At 49.5% G+C, this 15,388-nt stretch overlaps 5 protein-coding genes across 5 annotated transcripts; 3 read left to right on the forward strand and 2 right to left on the reverse strand.

The window, feature by feature from the left end:
* Positions 1-4,204: 4,204 nt before the first annotated feature.
* On the reverse strand, positions 4,205-6,359 carry HD553DRAFT_322742 (uncharacterized protein; the record flags this gene model as incomplete). The annotated part of the gene is made up of 8 exons (XM_046181317.1): positions 4,205-4,296; positions 4,374-4,554; positions 4,626-4,832; positions 5,269-5,380; positions 5,470-5,583; positions 5,624-5,918; positions 5,973-6,201; positions 6,264-6,359. 8 exons carry the CDS (start codon positions 6,357-6,359, stop codon positions 4,205-4,207), a joined length of 1,326 nt encoding a protein of 441 aa, XP_046037978.1.
* Positions 6,360-7,241: 882 nt separating this feature from the next.
* HD553DRAFT_340400 (uncharacterized protein) lies at positions 7,242-7,964 on the forward strand (the record flags this gene model as incomplete). The annotated part of the gene is made up of 3 exons (XM_046182544.1): positions 7,242-7,352; positions 7,431-7,653; positions 7,717-7,964. The coding sequence occupies 3 exons, from the start codon at positions 7,242-7,244 to the stop codon at positions 7,962-7,964; spliced, it is 582 nt and encodes a 193-aa protein (XP_046037979.1).
* A 596-nt stretch (positions 7,965-8,560) lies between these two features.
* Positions 8,561-9,345, forward strand: HD553DRAFT_367814 (uncharacterized protein; the record flags this gene model as incomplete). The annotated part of the gene is made up of 3 exons (XM_046184128.1): positions 8,561-8,750; positions 8,828-9,053; positions 9,119-9,345. The coding sequence occupies exons 1-3, from the start codon at positions 8,604-8,606 to the stop codon at positions 9,343-9,345; spliced, it is 600 nt and encodes a 199-aa protein (XP_046037980.1). The 5' UTR covers positions 8,561-8,603.
* Positions 9,346-10,094: 749 nt separating this feature from the next.
* On the forward strand, positions 10,095-11,308 carry HD553DRAFT_322744 (uncharacterized protein; the record flags this gene model as incomplete). The annotated part of the gene is made up of 5 exons (XM_046181318.1): positions 10,095-10,158; positions 10,368-10,442; positions 10,580-10,707; positions 10,770-11,016; positions 11,070-11,308. The coding sequence occupies 5 exons, from the start codon at positions 10,095-10,097 to the stop codon at positions 11,306-11,308; spliced, it is 753 nt and encodes a 250-aa protein (XP_046037981.1).
* A 747-nt stretch (positions 11,309-12,055) lies between these two features.
* On the reverse strand, positions 12,056-14,368 carry HD553DRAFT_322745 (uncharacterized protein; the record flags this gene model as incomplete). Its single annotated transcript, XM_046181319.1, has 9 exons — positions 12,056-12,108; positions 12,285-12,510; positions 12,580-12,711; positions 12,797-12,889; positions 13,038-13,123; positions 13,436-13,549; positions 13,701-13,877; positions 13,976-14,201; positions 14,270-14,368. 9 exons carry the CDS (start codon positions 14,366-14,368, stop codon positions 12,056-12,058), a joined length of 1,206 nt encoding a protein of 401 aa, XP_046037982.1.
* Positions 14,369-15,388: the final 1,020 nt, after the last annotated feature.

Consider the following 15,388-nt stretch of genomic DNA (forward strand, 5'->3'; position numbering starts at 1 on the left):
AAGTGAGCAAAGGTCGAGAAAGCCGAGAACAGTTTTTAATTGCCGTAACCACAGATACATCGACGGGGCCCAGAAGACAATAATGCCCGTCTTGTCCATCGTATGATCAGATGGCGGCAAACGCTGTTCAGGAATTCTAAGGGAGCTTCCCCTTACATACGCGTCGGGCTCATAAAATCTTTGCCGCTCTTTCTCCTCTTTCACGCTGCTGGGTGAAGTTTGACTGATGAAATCCATCAGATTTCATGTGCGAACATCACCTCTCATACTCAGTCCTGCATCGAATCATCTGGCCTCATCCTGAAACTTCCGAGAAACTTCCGGAGTGCCGCGCAAGTGGCTACTTCCTTTAGAATGATCGGCAGAGATTGATCCGATCAAATCAAAACAAACACAGACGACAATCACTACCATCGATATCTCTGGCAGAGGGAGGACCTACGCTACAGGTTGCCCCGCGATAATGGACTCTTCGTATATGTTCGTGATCTCAGAATTGACCATCGCCCCGGGCATCAGATATCGCGATCTAACCCGTGTATTCGTAACAAATCCTGACGTCCATCATCAGCACTTCCTCACGAACGACATGATCTCCAGTCCTGCTTGGTATCGGCGAGAGGTGTATATCCTCATCGATTTCCGCTTATGGGCAGTGAGTCGGCTCGATTTTCGAGCACTGCCACATTCACTGATCATCCCGCTTCAGCCTAGTAGGACTACCCAATCTATCCGAAGCTGTCCCCTCAGTCACTGCACGATGCCATCGTCCTCATCGTCGCTCGATGCAAACAATCGCTAAGGGATTCAGGAAGCCTGTTCCTCGACGACGACTGCACTTCAGTCCTCATGATCGGATCTGACGTCTTGGCAAAGACCGGATATCGACAAGTGGAGTTGCCCGTAGACTTCGTTATACCTACTTGCGATCAAGCCAAATTCGACAGACTCATCTCCGGTATGGAAGCGGTATAATCCCTTCTCGAAAACCTTTCAAACTCTGCTGATCGATATTGAGTCTCCATCAGATATGATCCCGACCCAACTGCATACCCTCATCGCTCTAGCATCCGATCACTCCTATCCTAACGAATCGAGCACCTACTTGATGCTCAATTCCCGCCCAAACGTCCTTGCCATCCACACCCTGAAGTATAGCAAGCCTAGAACGGTTTCCCGATACGTACCAGGACGAGGCACCACACTCTATGCGGATGGGAATAACCTGCTCAGTATCTAGATGGAAAAGCCCGTGCAAGATCCTTCTGCCGATGACTGAATAAGTTCTGTAGGTTGAAACGGTTAAGCTCTCGCTAGGCCAGCACTTATGTTTTTCTTGCGATCTCTCAGTCGTCTATGGAGGACCAGCTTCCGCCGATCTCGTCGCTTTAGCCATCGAACGTCTTGATCTCCTGGACTCATTGTGACCTTAACGTCATGCTTGACAAACAATCGTACCGATTAGATAGTCTATAATTTAGTAATCGCTTTGTATGGACGTCACGCAATTGCCATTCATGTTGTAACGATCGCGAGTGCTTTCAGCTGAGAGTGAGAGCACCTTGCCCCGACCTGCTTCTTTCACTCGTTCCTCTAATGGAATGGCTGCGAAACGTTCATTGAGCTTGAAAGCAAAGCAGTCCCGCCTTGCCAGTGAATTCTCCGACGACCTTCTTTGCGATGCTCCTTTCAGCTCGTATCGGGAACTTTCACTGAACCGTCAGGTTGTATTTAGCTTATCGAATTACAGTATCATCTCCGAGGTTCAAATCGGGGTTGTTTGGGTCGCGCCATCCGGCTTCACAGTGAACCTCCCAGATTACTCCCGAGATGATCTTTGTTCGGCAGAGATTTCGCTGAGATCGGATCTTCGGCAGAGATCGATCCGATCACAGCGAAAGAAATAACGTCGACAATCATGACAGGTCCACGCGATGTTGACTCGGCCAGATCGATAGATTTATATTTCCCCATACTCATGCAATGTACTACCGTTTCATAGACATGTCGATCGTTCGTCGATAGCTAGATCGGCGCCACAGTCGCCGAACTTCTCGCCCGCTTCCGCGAATGAGGACTCCGACCTTCTGGACTCATCGCGTTCTCATCCTGGTCAGTGGACTCGTTCTTGAAAAGTTGTGTACAGAAAGGATCGACTGCCTTCCTTTTGGAGAGCGTTATGTATGCGCAGGTTGCTGGTGCAGGCGTGACGGCCGTTATTCTCCGGAATCATTTAGCTGTGACTAAAAGCTACTCCTCCGGCTTGCTCCTTCAACTCGATTCCTTGGAACATAGCTGCGGAAGATCTTCTGAGTGAGTCTAAATCGAGGTATCGTGTCGAAGCAGTATATTCTCCGATGACCTTCTCTGCGATGCTCCTTTCACGGTGCCTCGGAGATTTTTCCTGTAGTTGAATCGAGACTCTTTCGCGAAAAATACATAAGGTGAGCAAAGAACTCGAGATATGTCTTCACAGTGCTGACATCCTTAGGGATCTCCATCAGCTCTCAAGACGCACCGAGATGAGCGACACCAATCCCAGCACAAACTCCATAAGCCGTCTATCAGGATGTTGTAGTACCTTGATGTCATGGAGAAGGAGTCGATCCGGTTCATTGGCCACCGAGTTGAGGGACGTTTCTCAGGGCAAGGATCTCGTTCAGTCCATTACGGTGTCGGTACGGCTCTCCAAAGAACTAGTACTGCGCCGACTCACTCAACCGAGTGGGTTATGACGGCATTTGTGGATACAGGAAGCTCAATTTCGACGCAGGGCACAAATGTGCGAAGCGAGTTTCTTCTACGTCTCGAACCGAAACTTGCCTCACATATCAACGATGTTCAGCAGACCCGAGCGAACAAACTTTACCGGGGCACAACGAGCACTGTTACAGAGCTGTTTGGAGATGAATTGATCGAAGTGATCTTGATGGGCGCTCATCCTGTAGGGATCTTCTACGACTTGCCCAGTCCAATCGCGGGTTCCGCAGAAAGGGATTGCTCGCACGATAGGATGTTCCCTCGCAAGGTCTGTATACGTCATCAGATCGATGCAGCTGTGCGAAAGTCTCTCGAATCGAATGAGAACCTAGACGACGGCTCTAGCGGTCCATCGGTGCAAGAGCACCTTACCGACGGAAGGAATTTGGTCAAGAGTCTGACTGCAGCTCTGGAGTGTATGGAACGGGTTCGTTTGCGAGAATCTCAAGGTGATTCCGAAGTATGGGCGGAGTACAGCTACGAAGGGCAGGATTTGAGGAGGGTCGTTGGTTACGTCTTTTCGGAAAACATTGGAATATAGTTGAGACGATGGGGAAGGTCTCGATATCCGACGCGTCCTCCCATCATTGTAAACTATCGTAGTCCGAATCGATGCTGATAGTATGGCCCGCGACATCGCGACTGGCGCGAAGCTGGGTACATCGTTCACATCCGCGTAATGTCTATGCACGCGGTGCCGGCGAAACGACGTTATAGTCTCGCCGGGTTCTTTCATTCACATCCACTACTGTTCCTGAGTTCAGCTGTTCGATTGCAATAGTGTATGACATCATCTACTTCCGGCGCCAAGCCAGATTTACATCCGAAAGCTTAATTTCGAATATGCTCTTCAGGCTGAGAGCTTCGGCAACGATGGGGACATGGACAGAAGACCGCTGTTATCTTGGAGATACTGCAACATTAATGTGCATATCATATGAAGTCGATCTAAGTATAAAGATATCCTCATAACAGCGCTGTTTAAGGCTCGGCAACTATCGCCGACTATCACGACGGTACTAGTGCACCGGGAAGGACCACAATAAGTGGGATCGGCACGACACGCATGTGGAATGACGTTATGTATATACGCATCATGCATAAGACAATGAGAGGTGTTATTTATCCATAAGTTCTTACAAGTAGAATCGTATTCGTATCTTTGGCAACGTCTCCATCATGAGCTATTTTGGCCACTTTGAGCAGCGGCTTCCACGCTAGAAATTGATCGAGCGGTTCATGTATTAGCCAAACCCCCGACTCAACGTGAGATCAGGTGCGCTCACCGTCGATGAAACTCATCAAACCATAACGACTGCCTTCCGACTCTGGTCTGGTAACAGCCTTTGGGATCGCGGTCCTAAAACGACGCGAACATGTAGTCCGAGAGACCCCAAGGTACGGTCGGATAATGTAGCTTATGTACGGTCTTCACGTTCGTCCTCTAGAAGAATAGACTAAACCCGGAAGAATGCTTGGGTACTTCGTAGTCGGTTACGATGGCTATAACGATCGGCTTCAAACCGGGCAAGAATCCTGTAGATTCCAATCAATACCAAACGAATTTAGCTTCAGATCCACTACAACATGGGGCTGCGTTCGAGACGACTCACTCGCAAGGTTCCGATGATACGCATCATGTCGATCACCCGAGCGAGGGACGTTGGGTTTGAGAATTTGCGTATGTATAGCCGAGATCGGGTCGCCGCTTGCTACCAATGACCGCCAGACTCTCTGCATGATATGCTTCTGAGCAGCTTCGAGCGGTTTCGTATCGTCTTCCTTCAACTTTTTCTAGAAAGAAACAGCGTCGATTCTTAGCAACATTTGACGGGGAACGGCCAGTATAGGGAATCCATACTGACATGCCATGCCTTCAAATCGAGAAAGACGTGAGCTTCCATATCCATCACTCCGTATTTCCGATCGAAGACTTCCATGTCACGCCGCGAAGATCGGAAGAATGGTTTGGGTGGTTTCGGTGTCACACTCGAGCGAGGGATGGATGGCGGTCTCATGTCTGATGTTTTGTGATATCGATTGGGTGAGAAGGTAGTTGTATGACGTCGAGACTGATCGGATGATGAGGTTATCAGTGCTCAATGATACGAGGCAAGATATATGAAGAGGTTCTTCACAACTCCGCGCGGTTGGGAAGCCCGATAGTGTCCAGGCGATCGACGAGAAGGTGGATCTGCTTTTCTCTTGTCTCAAAGAAGCCCATTGTTCTGTTGATCGAAATCGTAGTCCACCGAGATCCGTCCGAACGACAAAAAAGAAAGCCTTTTGTACGTTCTAGCAGCCGAGCTGAGAAGCTGAATCGTTTAACAAGGGACACCGTTTATAGAGTTATTGCTGACGGCTAACGCTATTTCCTTTGATCAACAAGTTGTGTTCTATTTCTCAGTGTCTTTCTTTCAAGACATCCAGTACTTTGAACTTGTCAACCCTGGTGTACGCAACACAGACCACGGGAAAGTCGGTATTTGGGTCACTCCTTGTTTCTACCATCATGTATCCGAGAAGCTCGAAGCATCTGCGACGTTCAATAAGCTCGGCTTTGAGCCTGTTCAAATACACCCTTGCCTCCCGGAATAGATCGAGCCACCCAAACGATTGCCTGTTCACTTGAAATGACTCATATCGCCGTGGGTTATGGAATGAAGTCTACCATGAACTCGTATAACCATGACATATATATCGACATACAGCGCGTTCCTCGTCAAACACATCTGTCGCACGAATGATATGTGGTCCACTGTATCCTTTTCCGCAGCTCTTCCACTTATAGGCACGACCGGACCGCGAAGCAAACGGAGATCACTATGCAACGCAAACACCAATCATCAGCTCGAAACGTTACGCAACAGATGAAGCACGGCAGTGATGTTCCAACATCTGATCGTCGCCGTTGGGTTCGATAGTCACCTTCTTCTCGTGCCGGCATACCGGATCGCGGTTGTAAATCAGTTCAAACTCCGTCCTATCCGCCAAATCCGTGGGGGTTCGAGCGTATTCAAGTTTGTGAACGATCTTCGCGGTACGATGCTTTTCCAATGGGCGAAAGATATTCTCGTCGTCGAACATTATGGTACCAGGCACGATTGTGTAGTCGGTCACGAAAGCTAGGACAATCGGCTCGTTGGCCGGCAGGAAGACTATATCGGTTTGGCAATCAGTGTCAGTATGAGAAGGCAATGCGGTATGCGTACCATCGATCCAGTCTTGTAATTGTTCTTCGATCTTCTCCTTCACAAACACATGATCTCCGGGCGGGAACCAACCCTGCGATCGCCGAGCTAGGGAGGATTCGGGCCAGATTATATAGGTTTGAGCGTCGCAGATAGAATCCTTAGCTTCCATGAACGATCGCCAGACCCTTTTCATGATGTTGTTATAGGCTCGGTGGAAATCCTCAGCATGACCGATGATGGATCCTTCCTACAAACGAACGATGGTGAGGGAAGTCGACCGAGAGGAGAGCGAGGCTGTCGTGTGCTTACTTGCCAGCCATGGAGATCGATGAAGATGTACGCTTTCACGCCTTGATTCTCGTCCCCGAAGACATCGTAGTAGGCAGATCTCGATGGAAGTGCCATGATCTTCTGACCGCAATTAGCTGATTTTTCTACGTCGAGTGACTGACTCACGGTCGAGGTGTTGGGCAAACCTCTCGTATCAGCGCGTTAATGGCAACCCTCGTGGTCATATATGTGTATGCATGTATAAAAGCAGATACTGTCGGTAGATTCTCAGAGCTGTGATACAAAGATTGACCGGCAGCTGGTCGATCAGCTAATCAGCCGCCGCAGTGGCTCAGTGGAACAGTGGAGTTCTTATTGTTACACAAACTAAGTTTGTACTCGAGGCACGCGACGCCGAGATTCGTCCGAAAGAAACGAAAGGGAGGCCTTTGGGCTCTAAGCGATCAAGGTGGATGGTACGACAAGGTGAAACATCGGTCGACATCTTCTTTTTGCAACATCGTTACGTTCCTTGCGGAAGCGCGCTGATGTCCCTTTTGTTTCAGCTTCATTCATGGTGGATCTGGCGACAGAGTGAGACATCGGTCGTCGTCCGCTTGTAAGCGAGCGCGCGCTAATGTTTCGTGATGCTTTTGTGCTTTTGTCTTTTCGTTCTCGATTTTCGAGAGGCAATCAACAGCTCTTGTAATCTTGTCGCTGTCGGCAAAAAGGAATGAACGTCATGGTGACTGCATCAGGCAACAAGAGGGCTGTGGTATGTGAGCGCTGTGGAAAAGTTTGAGTCGGATCGTACAAGAAAGATACTGTGTTCTCCCTCTGGCCTCTGGTGTCCAATTTGACGGATCCGAGGGTATATATCTCCAAGTATCATCCCCATTCATTCCTCTTCTGGCCCTTTCGCAACACGTATCTCTTCTCACCGGTCACATCCTTTCTAAACATCACGAAGGAACTACGACATATTTAACGACGACCGACCTTTTCACACTCACGATCATGGGTCCGGAAACGCAACCGACGGACAAGGAGGTAATCAAAATCAGCGGAAAGGAATTCACTAGGAAAGGAGTCGAGGCGTTCGTCTTCATTCATTTGGACGGCTGGGAGGTATGTTATACCGAGTTAGTGATCCACACATGAAAAGTCATTTTGGACACTGACTTCCGACTACGTGAGTCGTCGCAGAGACTGCCTTCGAGCTTCAGCAACGACACTCGACACAGCTTATTCCGTAACATCGTCCGCAATGTTTGGAAGTCGCTCGCCGCAGGAGCCCAACCGATATCGGAGATCACTGTCTGCATGAAATACTCTGGGTGGGCATCGGACAGGTCGGGCGGATGGGAACCGCCGGTCGATTATGTTCTCGACTCCTTTGGTGGTGACCAATTCAAGACCTGGTCACGCTGTACGTAGACTGCCGTCAAAAGGTGGTGTCAATGTAGGCTTACGCCTGTGCATTGGTGAACAGCTTGTCTGCCACTCAAACAGCCAATCGTCGTCGTCAGTGTTACTGATCATCAAACCTACTGGCCAAGGATTTTCGATAAGATTCAACCCTGTAACCTTTTGGCGCTACACAAGCTTGAATATCTACACTACGTCGAGCCTGACACGGTGTGTCAGGAGATCTACAAGCGAGACCCCGAAGGAACGATCGAGATCAGGAAGGTTATCGGTAGAGAGTCTACTACCGCCATCCTGGGCCAAGACGTTTAACGGTAAGCTTGATACAACTCCGTCGACCGCAAAAGATGCTGATCCCGCTTCATCTCAGTTCAATATTATCGAATGTGACGCTCCGTGGCACCTAAGTTGGTCAGCCTTTCTACGGATCTCTTCCTCTGTCCTACGTAACATCTAATACACGATACACGAAACTTTCTCGATGTAATCTCTGTTCTATGGACTCCCTTATGCAGATGCCCAATTGATACACATTGCCGACCACTCGAGACGACCATTCAAATTAGTTTGACTGACCTCCAGGCGGCTCAGGCGGCTGATACTGTAACCTTTCAGGGCTGCTTGTCGCCAGAACAAAACGATGCGCCAAGAGCGACGATCAAGACTTATTACGTGTGACCGTAACCGAAATAACAAAAAGCTGATTCACCGCAGATCCTCTCGCTTATAGTCCGGGCATAGCAAAAAGCCGGAGGTGGATCGTACGACCGAGTAAGCGCCCGCGCCAATGCGATGGCGGTTCAAAGGAAGTCCTTTGCGCCGAGAAGCCTCGCTCATATAAGACCATCCGGTTACTATAGAATCGGCTTCGCTCTTGGTGCCAGACAAACGTCGTCAACCTTCATGTCGCCTACTTTATTTCCAATCCTTACGCCAGAAGACCGCCCAATCATGCCTCGCGCACCTAAAGTCACCGTCAAGGAGGAAAGTCCGAAACCGTACACACCGTACTCGAAGAAGGTTGTCAAAGTCAGTGGGAAAGATGTTGAAAGGGTTGGCGTAGAGGCGTTTGTCTTTATCTCGTTGAGTAGCTGGCAGGTCCGTGAAACAACCGCCAATTTCAGAAGACGGCATGACCAAGCTAATGCACTGGATCATCTGTTAACGCCGCACAGACAGTGGAATGCGTCGATTCCGAGACTCGCGAAAAATGGTTCAGAAATGTCATGGCGAACGTGTGGAAATCTCTAACAGCGGGAGAGCATCAGGTCGCCAGTATTACTACGTGTATGGCGTTTTCGGCAAAGGCGTCTCAACGTTCCAGTCACTGGAGGCCACGGGCAGACATGGTGTTCGATGAGCTCGGAGGTAACTGTAGTGATTACGACGCATGGTTAAGCAGTAAGTGGATCGGCGGGAACCTAGTACAGGCTTTAGAGACTGACGTCCTGACTTATGAATTGAAGGTTGTCTGCCGCTCAAGAAACCGATCATCATCGTCGGGGTCGTCGATCGTCAAGATAGCTGGAATGAACTGCTGAAGAAGGTGGAAAAATGCGATGCTCTGGCCATTCATAAACTGGAATACGCGTATTCCATCACTCCGGCGTTGTTGAAGTTCGTCTTTGAACGAGATCCAGAGGGTACGATCGAATCCAAGGAGCAGACTGAGATTGTAGATCTCGCTGGATAAGACGTCTGACGGTAACCCTTAGCAGCTTGGGGCAATAAGTATGAATGAGTTCTGACTCTTCTTTGTTATAGGTTCACGTTCGAGCGAATTTACTATCGATCATACGTTGCCATCTTGGGCCTTCAATATTCTCGATCCCGAAATCTGAATGGACGTGCACGATACACTAGATATGCTAGATAGTTTCATAGGTAGTCTGAGGCCTGAGGATCGTCTGCTTCGTCCGCCTGCGCCCCCTTCATCCCGCTCCCATCAAGTCTACTATCTCGCTCGTCTCGTTGCCGATGTCATCTGCCGTGTTCACTTGCCTGGTTTGATCGGAAAATCACATCGATCGTATTGTCGGGCAATCAGACGCGCTTCGTACTTTCCTTCACTGAATAATGCCCGTATTGATGGGCTTTTCGACAGTATCAGAGGATTCCAAGAAACTTGAGGGTCATCGGCGATGTTGAGAGATCAGAGATCAGCGTGTCCTTTGAACCTGACTTCTAAAAACGATCCACCAGGGGAATGATCAGCGATGGTGCTATCCTTTCGTTTTAGGTGGATCCGGGTGGATCGAAGAAGATACAACAACCGCGGGAATGCGACGAGTGCTAGAACGATTGTCCGCAAAATCCATGGACAATAAATCGACAGCTCGACAGCTCGATAAAGCGGTCAAGTTGCAGGTCTCATTCGCAACATCGCTGGAGCAAGTGATGCAAGCGACAACCTAAGTAAAAAGGATTTACACGACAAGAAGTATGAGCGACGATAGACGTCGATATAGCGCTGTTGAACTCGGCGAGACCGGCGGTATCGGTTTCCGTAAGCGGCATGAGATGTAAAGGAATGCTCCAGAAAGTCTTGATCGCCTACATAAAAAGAAGGTTTCGCGGTTTCTACCGGACTCGTTGCGACATCGACCGTCCGGGCCAACCGGTGGTAGACCTAGCCGCGCTAGCCGAGAGGTGGATACTGCGACAAAGTGAGGTTTGGTTGTTTGATCATTATTATTATTGCATTCGTTGTTGCAGTTTTTCTTTCCCTTGGCCACAAGAAGGCAGCCTTGAGCTTTGATCGCGTCGGAAGGGCCGTCACTACGCAGCTACGTATATATGCATGGTTGTAGTCATCATCGCGATTCCCATGTATTCGTCCATCTGTCTATCTCACAATTACACTCAATTCTTCCGCTGCCCAGGCCGGACGTAACAGTATATCATAAACTTGAACAGTATGTTCCCAGTTTCGAAAAATGGCACCAAAGCCGAGCCCGTCAAGCCTCCCGCCATGGATGTTGTCAAAATTAGCGGGACGGATATTGACAGAGGCGGGGTAGAGGCGTTCGTGCTCATCGACCTTGAGGTGTGGAAGGTGAGTACCGCTATAGCTGAGATCTCGACTTTGACGCTGACCAAGAGTCTATGGTGATCCAGCGCCACGACGTAGACAATTTTCCCGTTTTGAAGCGCGACAAGTTGATACGAGACATCGTACGAAACGTATGGAAGTCTTTCACCGCGTCATCCCACCAGATCTCTACGTTCGAAACCTGTATGGTTTTCCCGGACACCATTTCTACATATTACCGGAACGTCACGACGAAAAGGGCTGATGACTGGAAACCGCCAGTCGACGTTGTCCTCCAGGGTAGCGATGGGTTTTTTTCTTCATGGTCGCGTAGTAAGCAATCGTATTAGCTATGAACTGCAGGCGCTCATCACCGTTTCACGTAGAATGTCTGCCTCGTAAAAGGCCGATTATCGTCGCCCACGTCAAGGATACCGAATGGTCTTGCCAAAAGGATATCGACAATATCCTGTTGGATTGCAACGTCCTCGCTTTGCATGAGTTGGTGTACCCAATGGTTGACCACGTCGACTTGATCGAATCCATGTACGGACGCGATCCCGAAGGGACGATCAAAACCAAGAAGGAGCCGGAGCCCGCGGAGGCCCCTGAGAAGAGTCTTTGACGGTAAGTTGGCCTCATAACTATTCGATTCAGTTTATGGAAGTTCTGAAAACTATTATCATCGCAGATCTCAAGACTGTACGGGATTCTGATCAAAAGACTGCTCCAACCCAGCGCTTCGCCACCCGTCCGGATACTATCGATACTATGAAACGAAATACGCTACGATATACCTTCTCTACAGTCTTCCCATATGTCAACGCACTCTTCGGTAGCTTCAAGTGCGCTATTCCTTATGCAATAAAGCTCGATGCTAACTTAGTCGGTCAACTCCATGCCATTGCCGCTCTCAAAGTCTGCTTGATCGCAATCAGATTGTCAGGTCGGCATATATCTGGAAGACACGACACACAGACACATAGGCTGAGAGACATCGTAGATTCGAGATTTCAGGCGGGGGACAGTTCACAAATAGGCTAAAGAATCGTAGAACAGAGCAGAACGAGATGGAACGATACAGCAAGCGAGTGATCGACAAATCCGACATTGGCCGTCTGCTACGGGAACACTACTTTCGATCTGCCACAGGTCGGCTGATCGCTCTGCGTCTTCTCTGTCAGCATGACCACGATTGGATGATACTCAGCTACTGATACTGAGATACAGCGAAGTCAGACTTACAGTTCAAGCATCACGAGTGACTTCACCTTCACGACGACCGTATCTACAGTAGAATCCCCTAGGGTCGTTATTGTAGATCTCATCGCAATCCTTGCGATCAGCGCTCTCTTGCAACGAAATGCCCGCTTCAGATGAGACGGGCAGCTCGTACAAGAGGGAATGCGATGCTATGACGTTCGTCTGGGTTTCCAAGTTGTTGTAATATTCTGGCAGGTCTTCATCGTATACGATGGCGATCACGATAGGCTTGGAGGATGGCACATGTTCTATCATCACAACCGATTATCACAGATTGTTAGGTCAGATACGTCAATTGGACCTCACCGCCCTCCGATAAGCTCGGATCCTTGACTTACTTTCAGCCCAAGCCTCTGCCGAACGCTCATCCTTCCCCGTCACGATGACATCTCCAGGTGCTTCCCATCCCGAACAATATAACTCCCAAAAGGTGTCATAATGAACGATAAAGGTAGCCTTTTTGATAGGATCGCCAGCCACGGAGAAAGACGACCAGACTCGTCGGGAAACTTCGTAGAACCATTGTCGGATGGTACCATCGGGGCTGAAGACAACGTAGCCTTCCTAACAGTTAGGAAAAGCGCTAGATCAGTGCGGTTGTCCATTCGAGAGCATTTGCGGCTCGATACATACCTGCCAACCTTTCAGGTGAATGAACACAAACGCCTCTGTCCCGACCCTATCAACATCGATGCCGCTAACATCCACGATCGTTACTGCTGTTTTTGTGTCGCTGTCTTGGCTCATGTGTACGTATCGTCGCGGCTGAATATTGTCTATTAGCTCTCAGGTATGTTAATGCGGCGAGAAGCGCTTGGAGGGAACATTGAGCAATACAAGAGTTACGTACGCATGCTATCCTGAAGTTTTTAGTAGATATAGCATACGCCACGAGGCACGAGACCTTGAGAAAAACTTCGTCGTTTACTCCCGCAGAGAAGAACTGAAACGGTCAACAAAGTCGATCCGACGACAAATTGAGACATGAGCCAGAGAATCGTCGTTCATCGGCAATCCTCGAAGATGCTCTGGCGGGGGCTACGTAGCGACATCACGTTGCAGACGACCGCTGCGCAACCGATCAAACCTACAATCCAAGGGTTTCGGACGGATCTCGGAGGTTTGATCGGTGATCGGCATCGAACGTCTCCCGTCAGCTGCCCATCGATTGCAACAGCTGCGACAGGCAACAGGCCGTTGATCATTCATGACTTTCATCTCGATCAGATCGTGTTAGTCATGTGCTCATGTGGCGAAGGACAAGTGCTGCGGACTTGCGAAACGAGACGATCAAAAAAACAGAGAATTTGGCAACGAGTAGATGATCCTTTCAGAAATGGCAGGTATCCAAGAAGCAAGAAGCGAGCAAGCAAGAGTATCCAACCTGAAACATGATCACGATTCGCAAGCGGCGCGTACAGTATCTTGACACGATGTGAGGCGATACGCATAATGGCGTCTAGTGGTCAAGCTGAGTCAAGCTGTAAACGTTCATAGATGCGTGAGCATGATAATGACAACAACCCGAAAGATGAAGCCGGGTGCTGGGATCGGAGGAAATATTCAGAGGAGATCTTGCAGGAGAGGAATTCGACGACAGCCGCTGTAAAGTCGGGTCCATTCCGAGCTTAGTTATCAGGGAACAACAAGGAGACTCTCGAGCGCTCACCGTTACTTGTCCTGCTTTACCACCGTACCCCCACCAACTGGCTTCCTATAAAACCCCTCGGGCTCCCCATTATAGATCCTCTCACATTCGACGAGCCAAGGTTTCCAGACGGACTGGACTTTCGAGGTGGGCATGGCGTATCGCAAGTAATGCGCCGCGAGGAGGTTGGTCTTCTCGCCCAATTGAGTGAAAGGTGCGGCAGGGAGCATGTCGGTATCGTGGACGATGGCGATGACGATGGGTTTTTGGACGGGAAGGTTTTCTGTTGAGCGTCGTTCGCGATGTGAGAAAGCGGTGATAGATTTATTAAGGGTGTGTTCTACAGGTAAGTGCAACGAAAAGTTCCTCGATCCGACATACTTTCAATCCAGGTCTGAACCGTAAAGAAACCCGACTGACAGACCAAAACGTCTCCGGGTAGATTATACGAGCTGATCGAATGTTCCCAGAGATCCTTGTTATATACGACGATGAAAGTCGCCTTCTTTATGTTATGACCCGCGCAGGTGAAAGAAGACCAAACGCGTTTGGCGACCTGGTCGTACCACCTGTGAAGGGGATCGCCATCGACTCCCAGCGCAACGTTCTGAAAATGGATAACGAGGCTTATCAGCATCTCTGTTCGACCTCGATATTCGCTTCGTTGATAGTCACCTCCCATCCCTTGAGCTCGATGAAGACAAAGGCTTCCGTCCCAATCCTCTCGGTCTCTTTACCGCTGACGTGAACGATTTCGGTGTTGTCGGTCGTCATGATGAACGTGTTTGCGATGACGGTTCCGTTCCGACTTGAGGAGAAATAGCAGGATAGTGCATGTTGAGGGTCAGAGAATACAACTCTCGCCGACCTGTGCTTATATGTTAGACCAATTTCGCGAGGTCACAAAATGATTGATGGGACGACTTGAAACACGTTGCTGCGCACTGCCTGTTGCTAGCGCGCGCTGACGCCGATCTGTGGCTTGTCGCCGAAACGACGACCATTGTTTCACCTCGTCGTGGGATCCACCTTGGCTACCTCCCTCATCAGCCGCTGTCGTCGTATCCACCTGGATCGAGTCACAAGATCGAAAGGATGGCAGAAAGAAAGATCGGCGAAGAGAAGTTGACGGAGATAAGAGCCCTTCTATGTCCGAAGGGTGGATCGCAGTGCCCGGTTCGTCACCATTTGATTCCGCAAATGTGAAACGCCAAACCGCTGATCTTTGAGCCACGTAGCGCGTAGTCGTGGCAGAACCTGCTGTTGCGATTCTCGTGACCTTGAACCAAATTGCCCAGAGATCCCAGAGATCACCTCGGTTAGTCTGAAGCCAAAGCCGATCAGCGATACCAGAATACAGGGGCCGTCACATATCAGATATCGTAAGTGCAGCTTCAAGCTGGTACTCAAATGCGAGGCCAGAAAGACTTTCCCGACCAGCTTTCCACCTTGATGATGCTCAAGCTCGAAATCTCACACGATTTCGTAACTGTATAACTGTTCGTGATAGCGACATCGGTCCGAAGTCCGCTTCCAGAAATTTGAGGGGGCTCGCCATTCGCATAGCCGAGATAGAAAGATCCACCGTCGATCCACCGTCGATCCACCGTCGATCCACCGAAAGTTAGATCATTATTGACTTAGGGCGTTTTGACGGGAAGAACCCTGAAAACTATCATCGTTTGCCGGCACTACCTGAAGGTCGGCTGCGCCTCTCTCCTTTATAAGAAGGCTGATTCTTGTCGCATCGACAGTCTAATGGCTGATTATCTTTCACCGCTTGCGCCTCTATCG

Source organism: Filobasidium floriforme, assembly GCF_021052385.1.
Source record: "Filobasidium floriforme strain CBS 6241 chromosome Unknown HD553scaffold_6, whole genome shotgun sequence".
Classification (NCBI taxonomy): Eukaryota; Fungi; Basidiomycota; class Tremellomycetes; order Filobasidiales; family Filobasidiaceae; genus Filobasidium; species Filobasidium floriforme.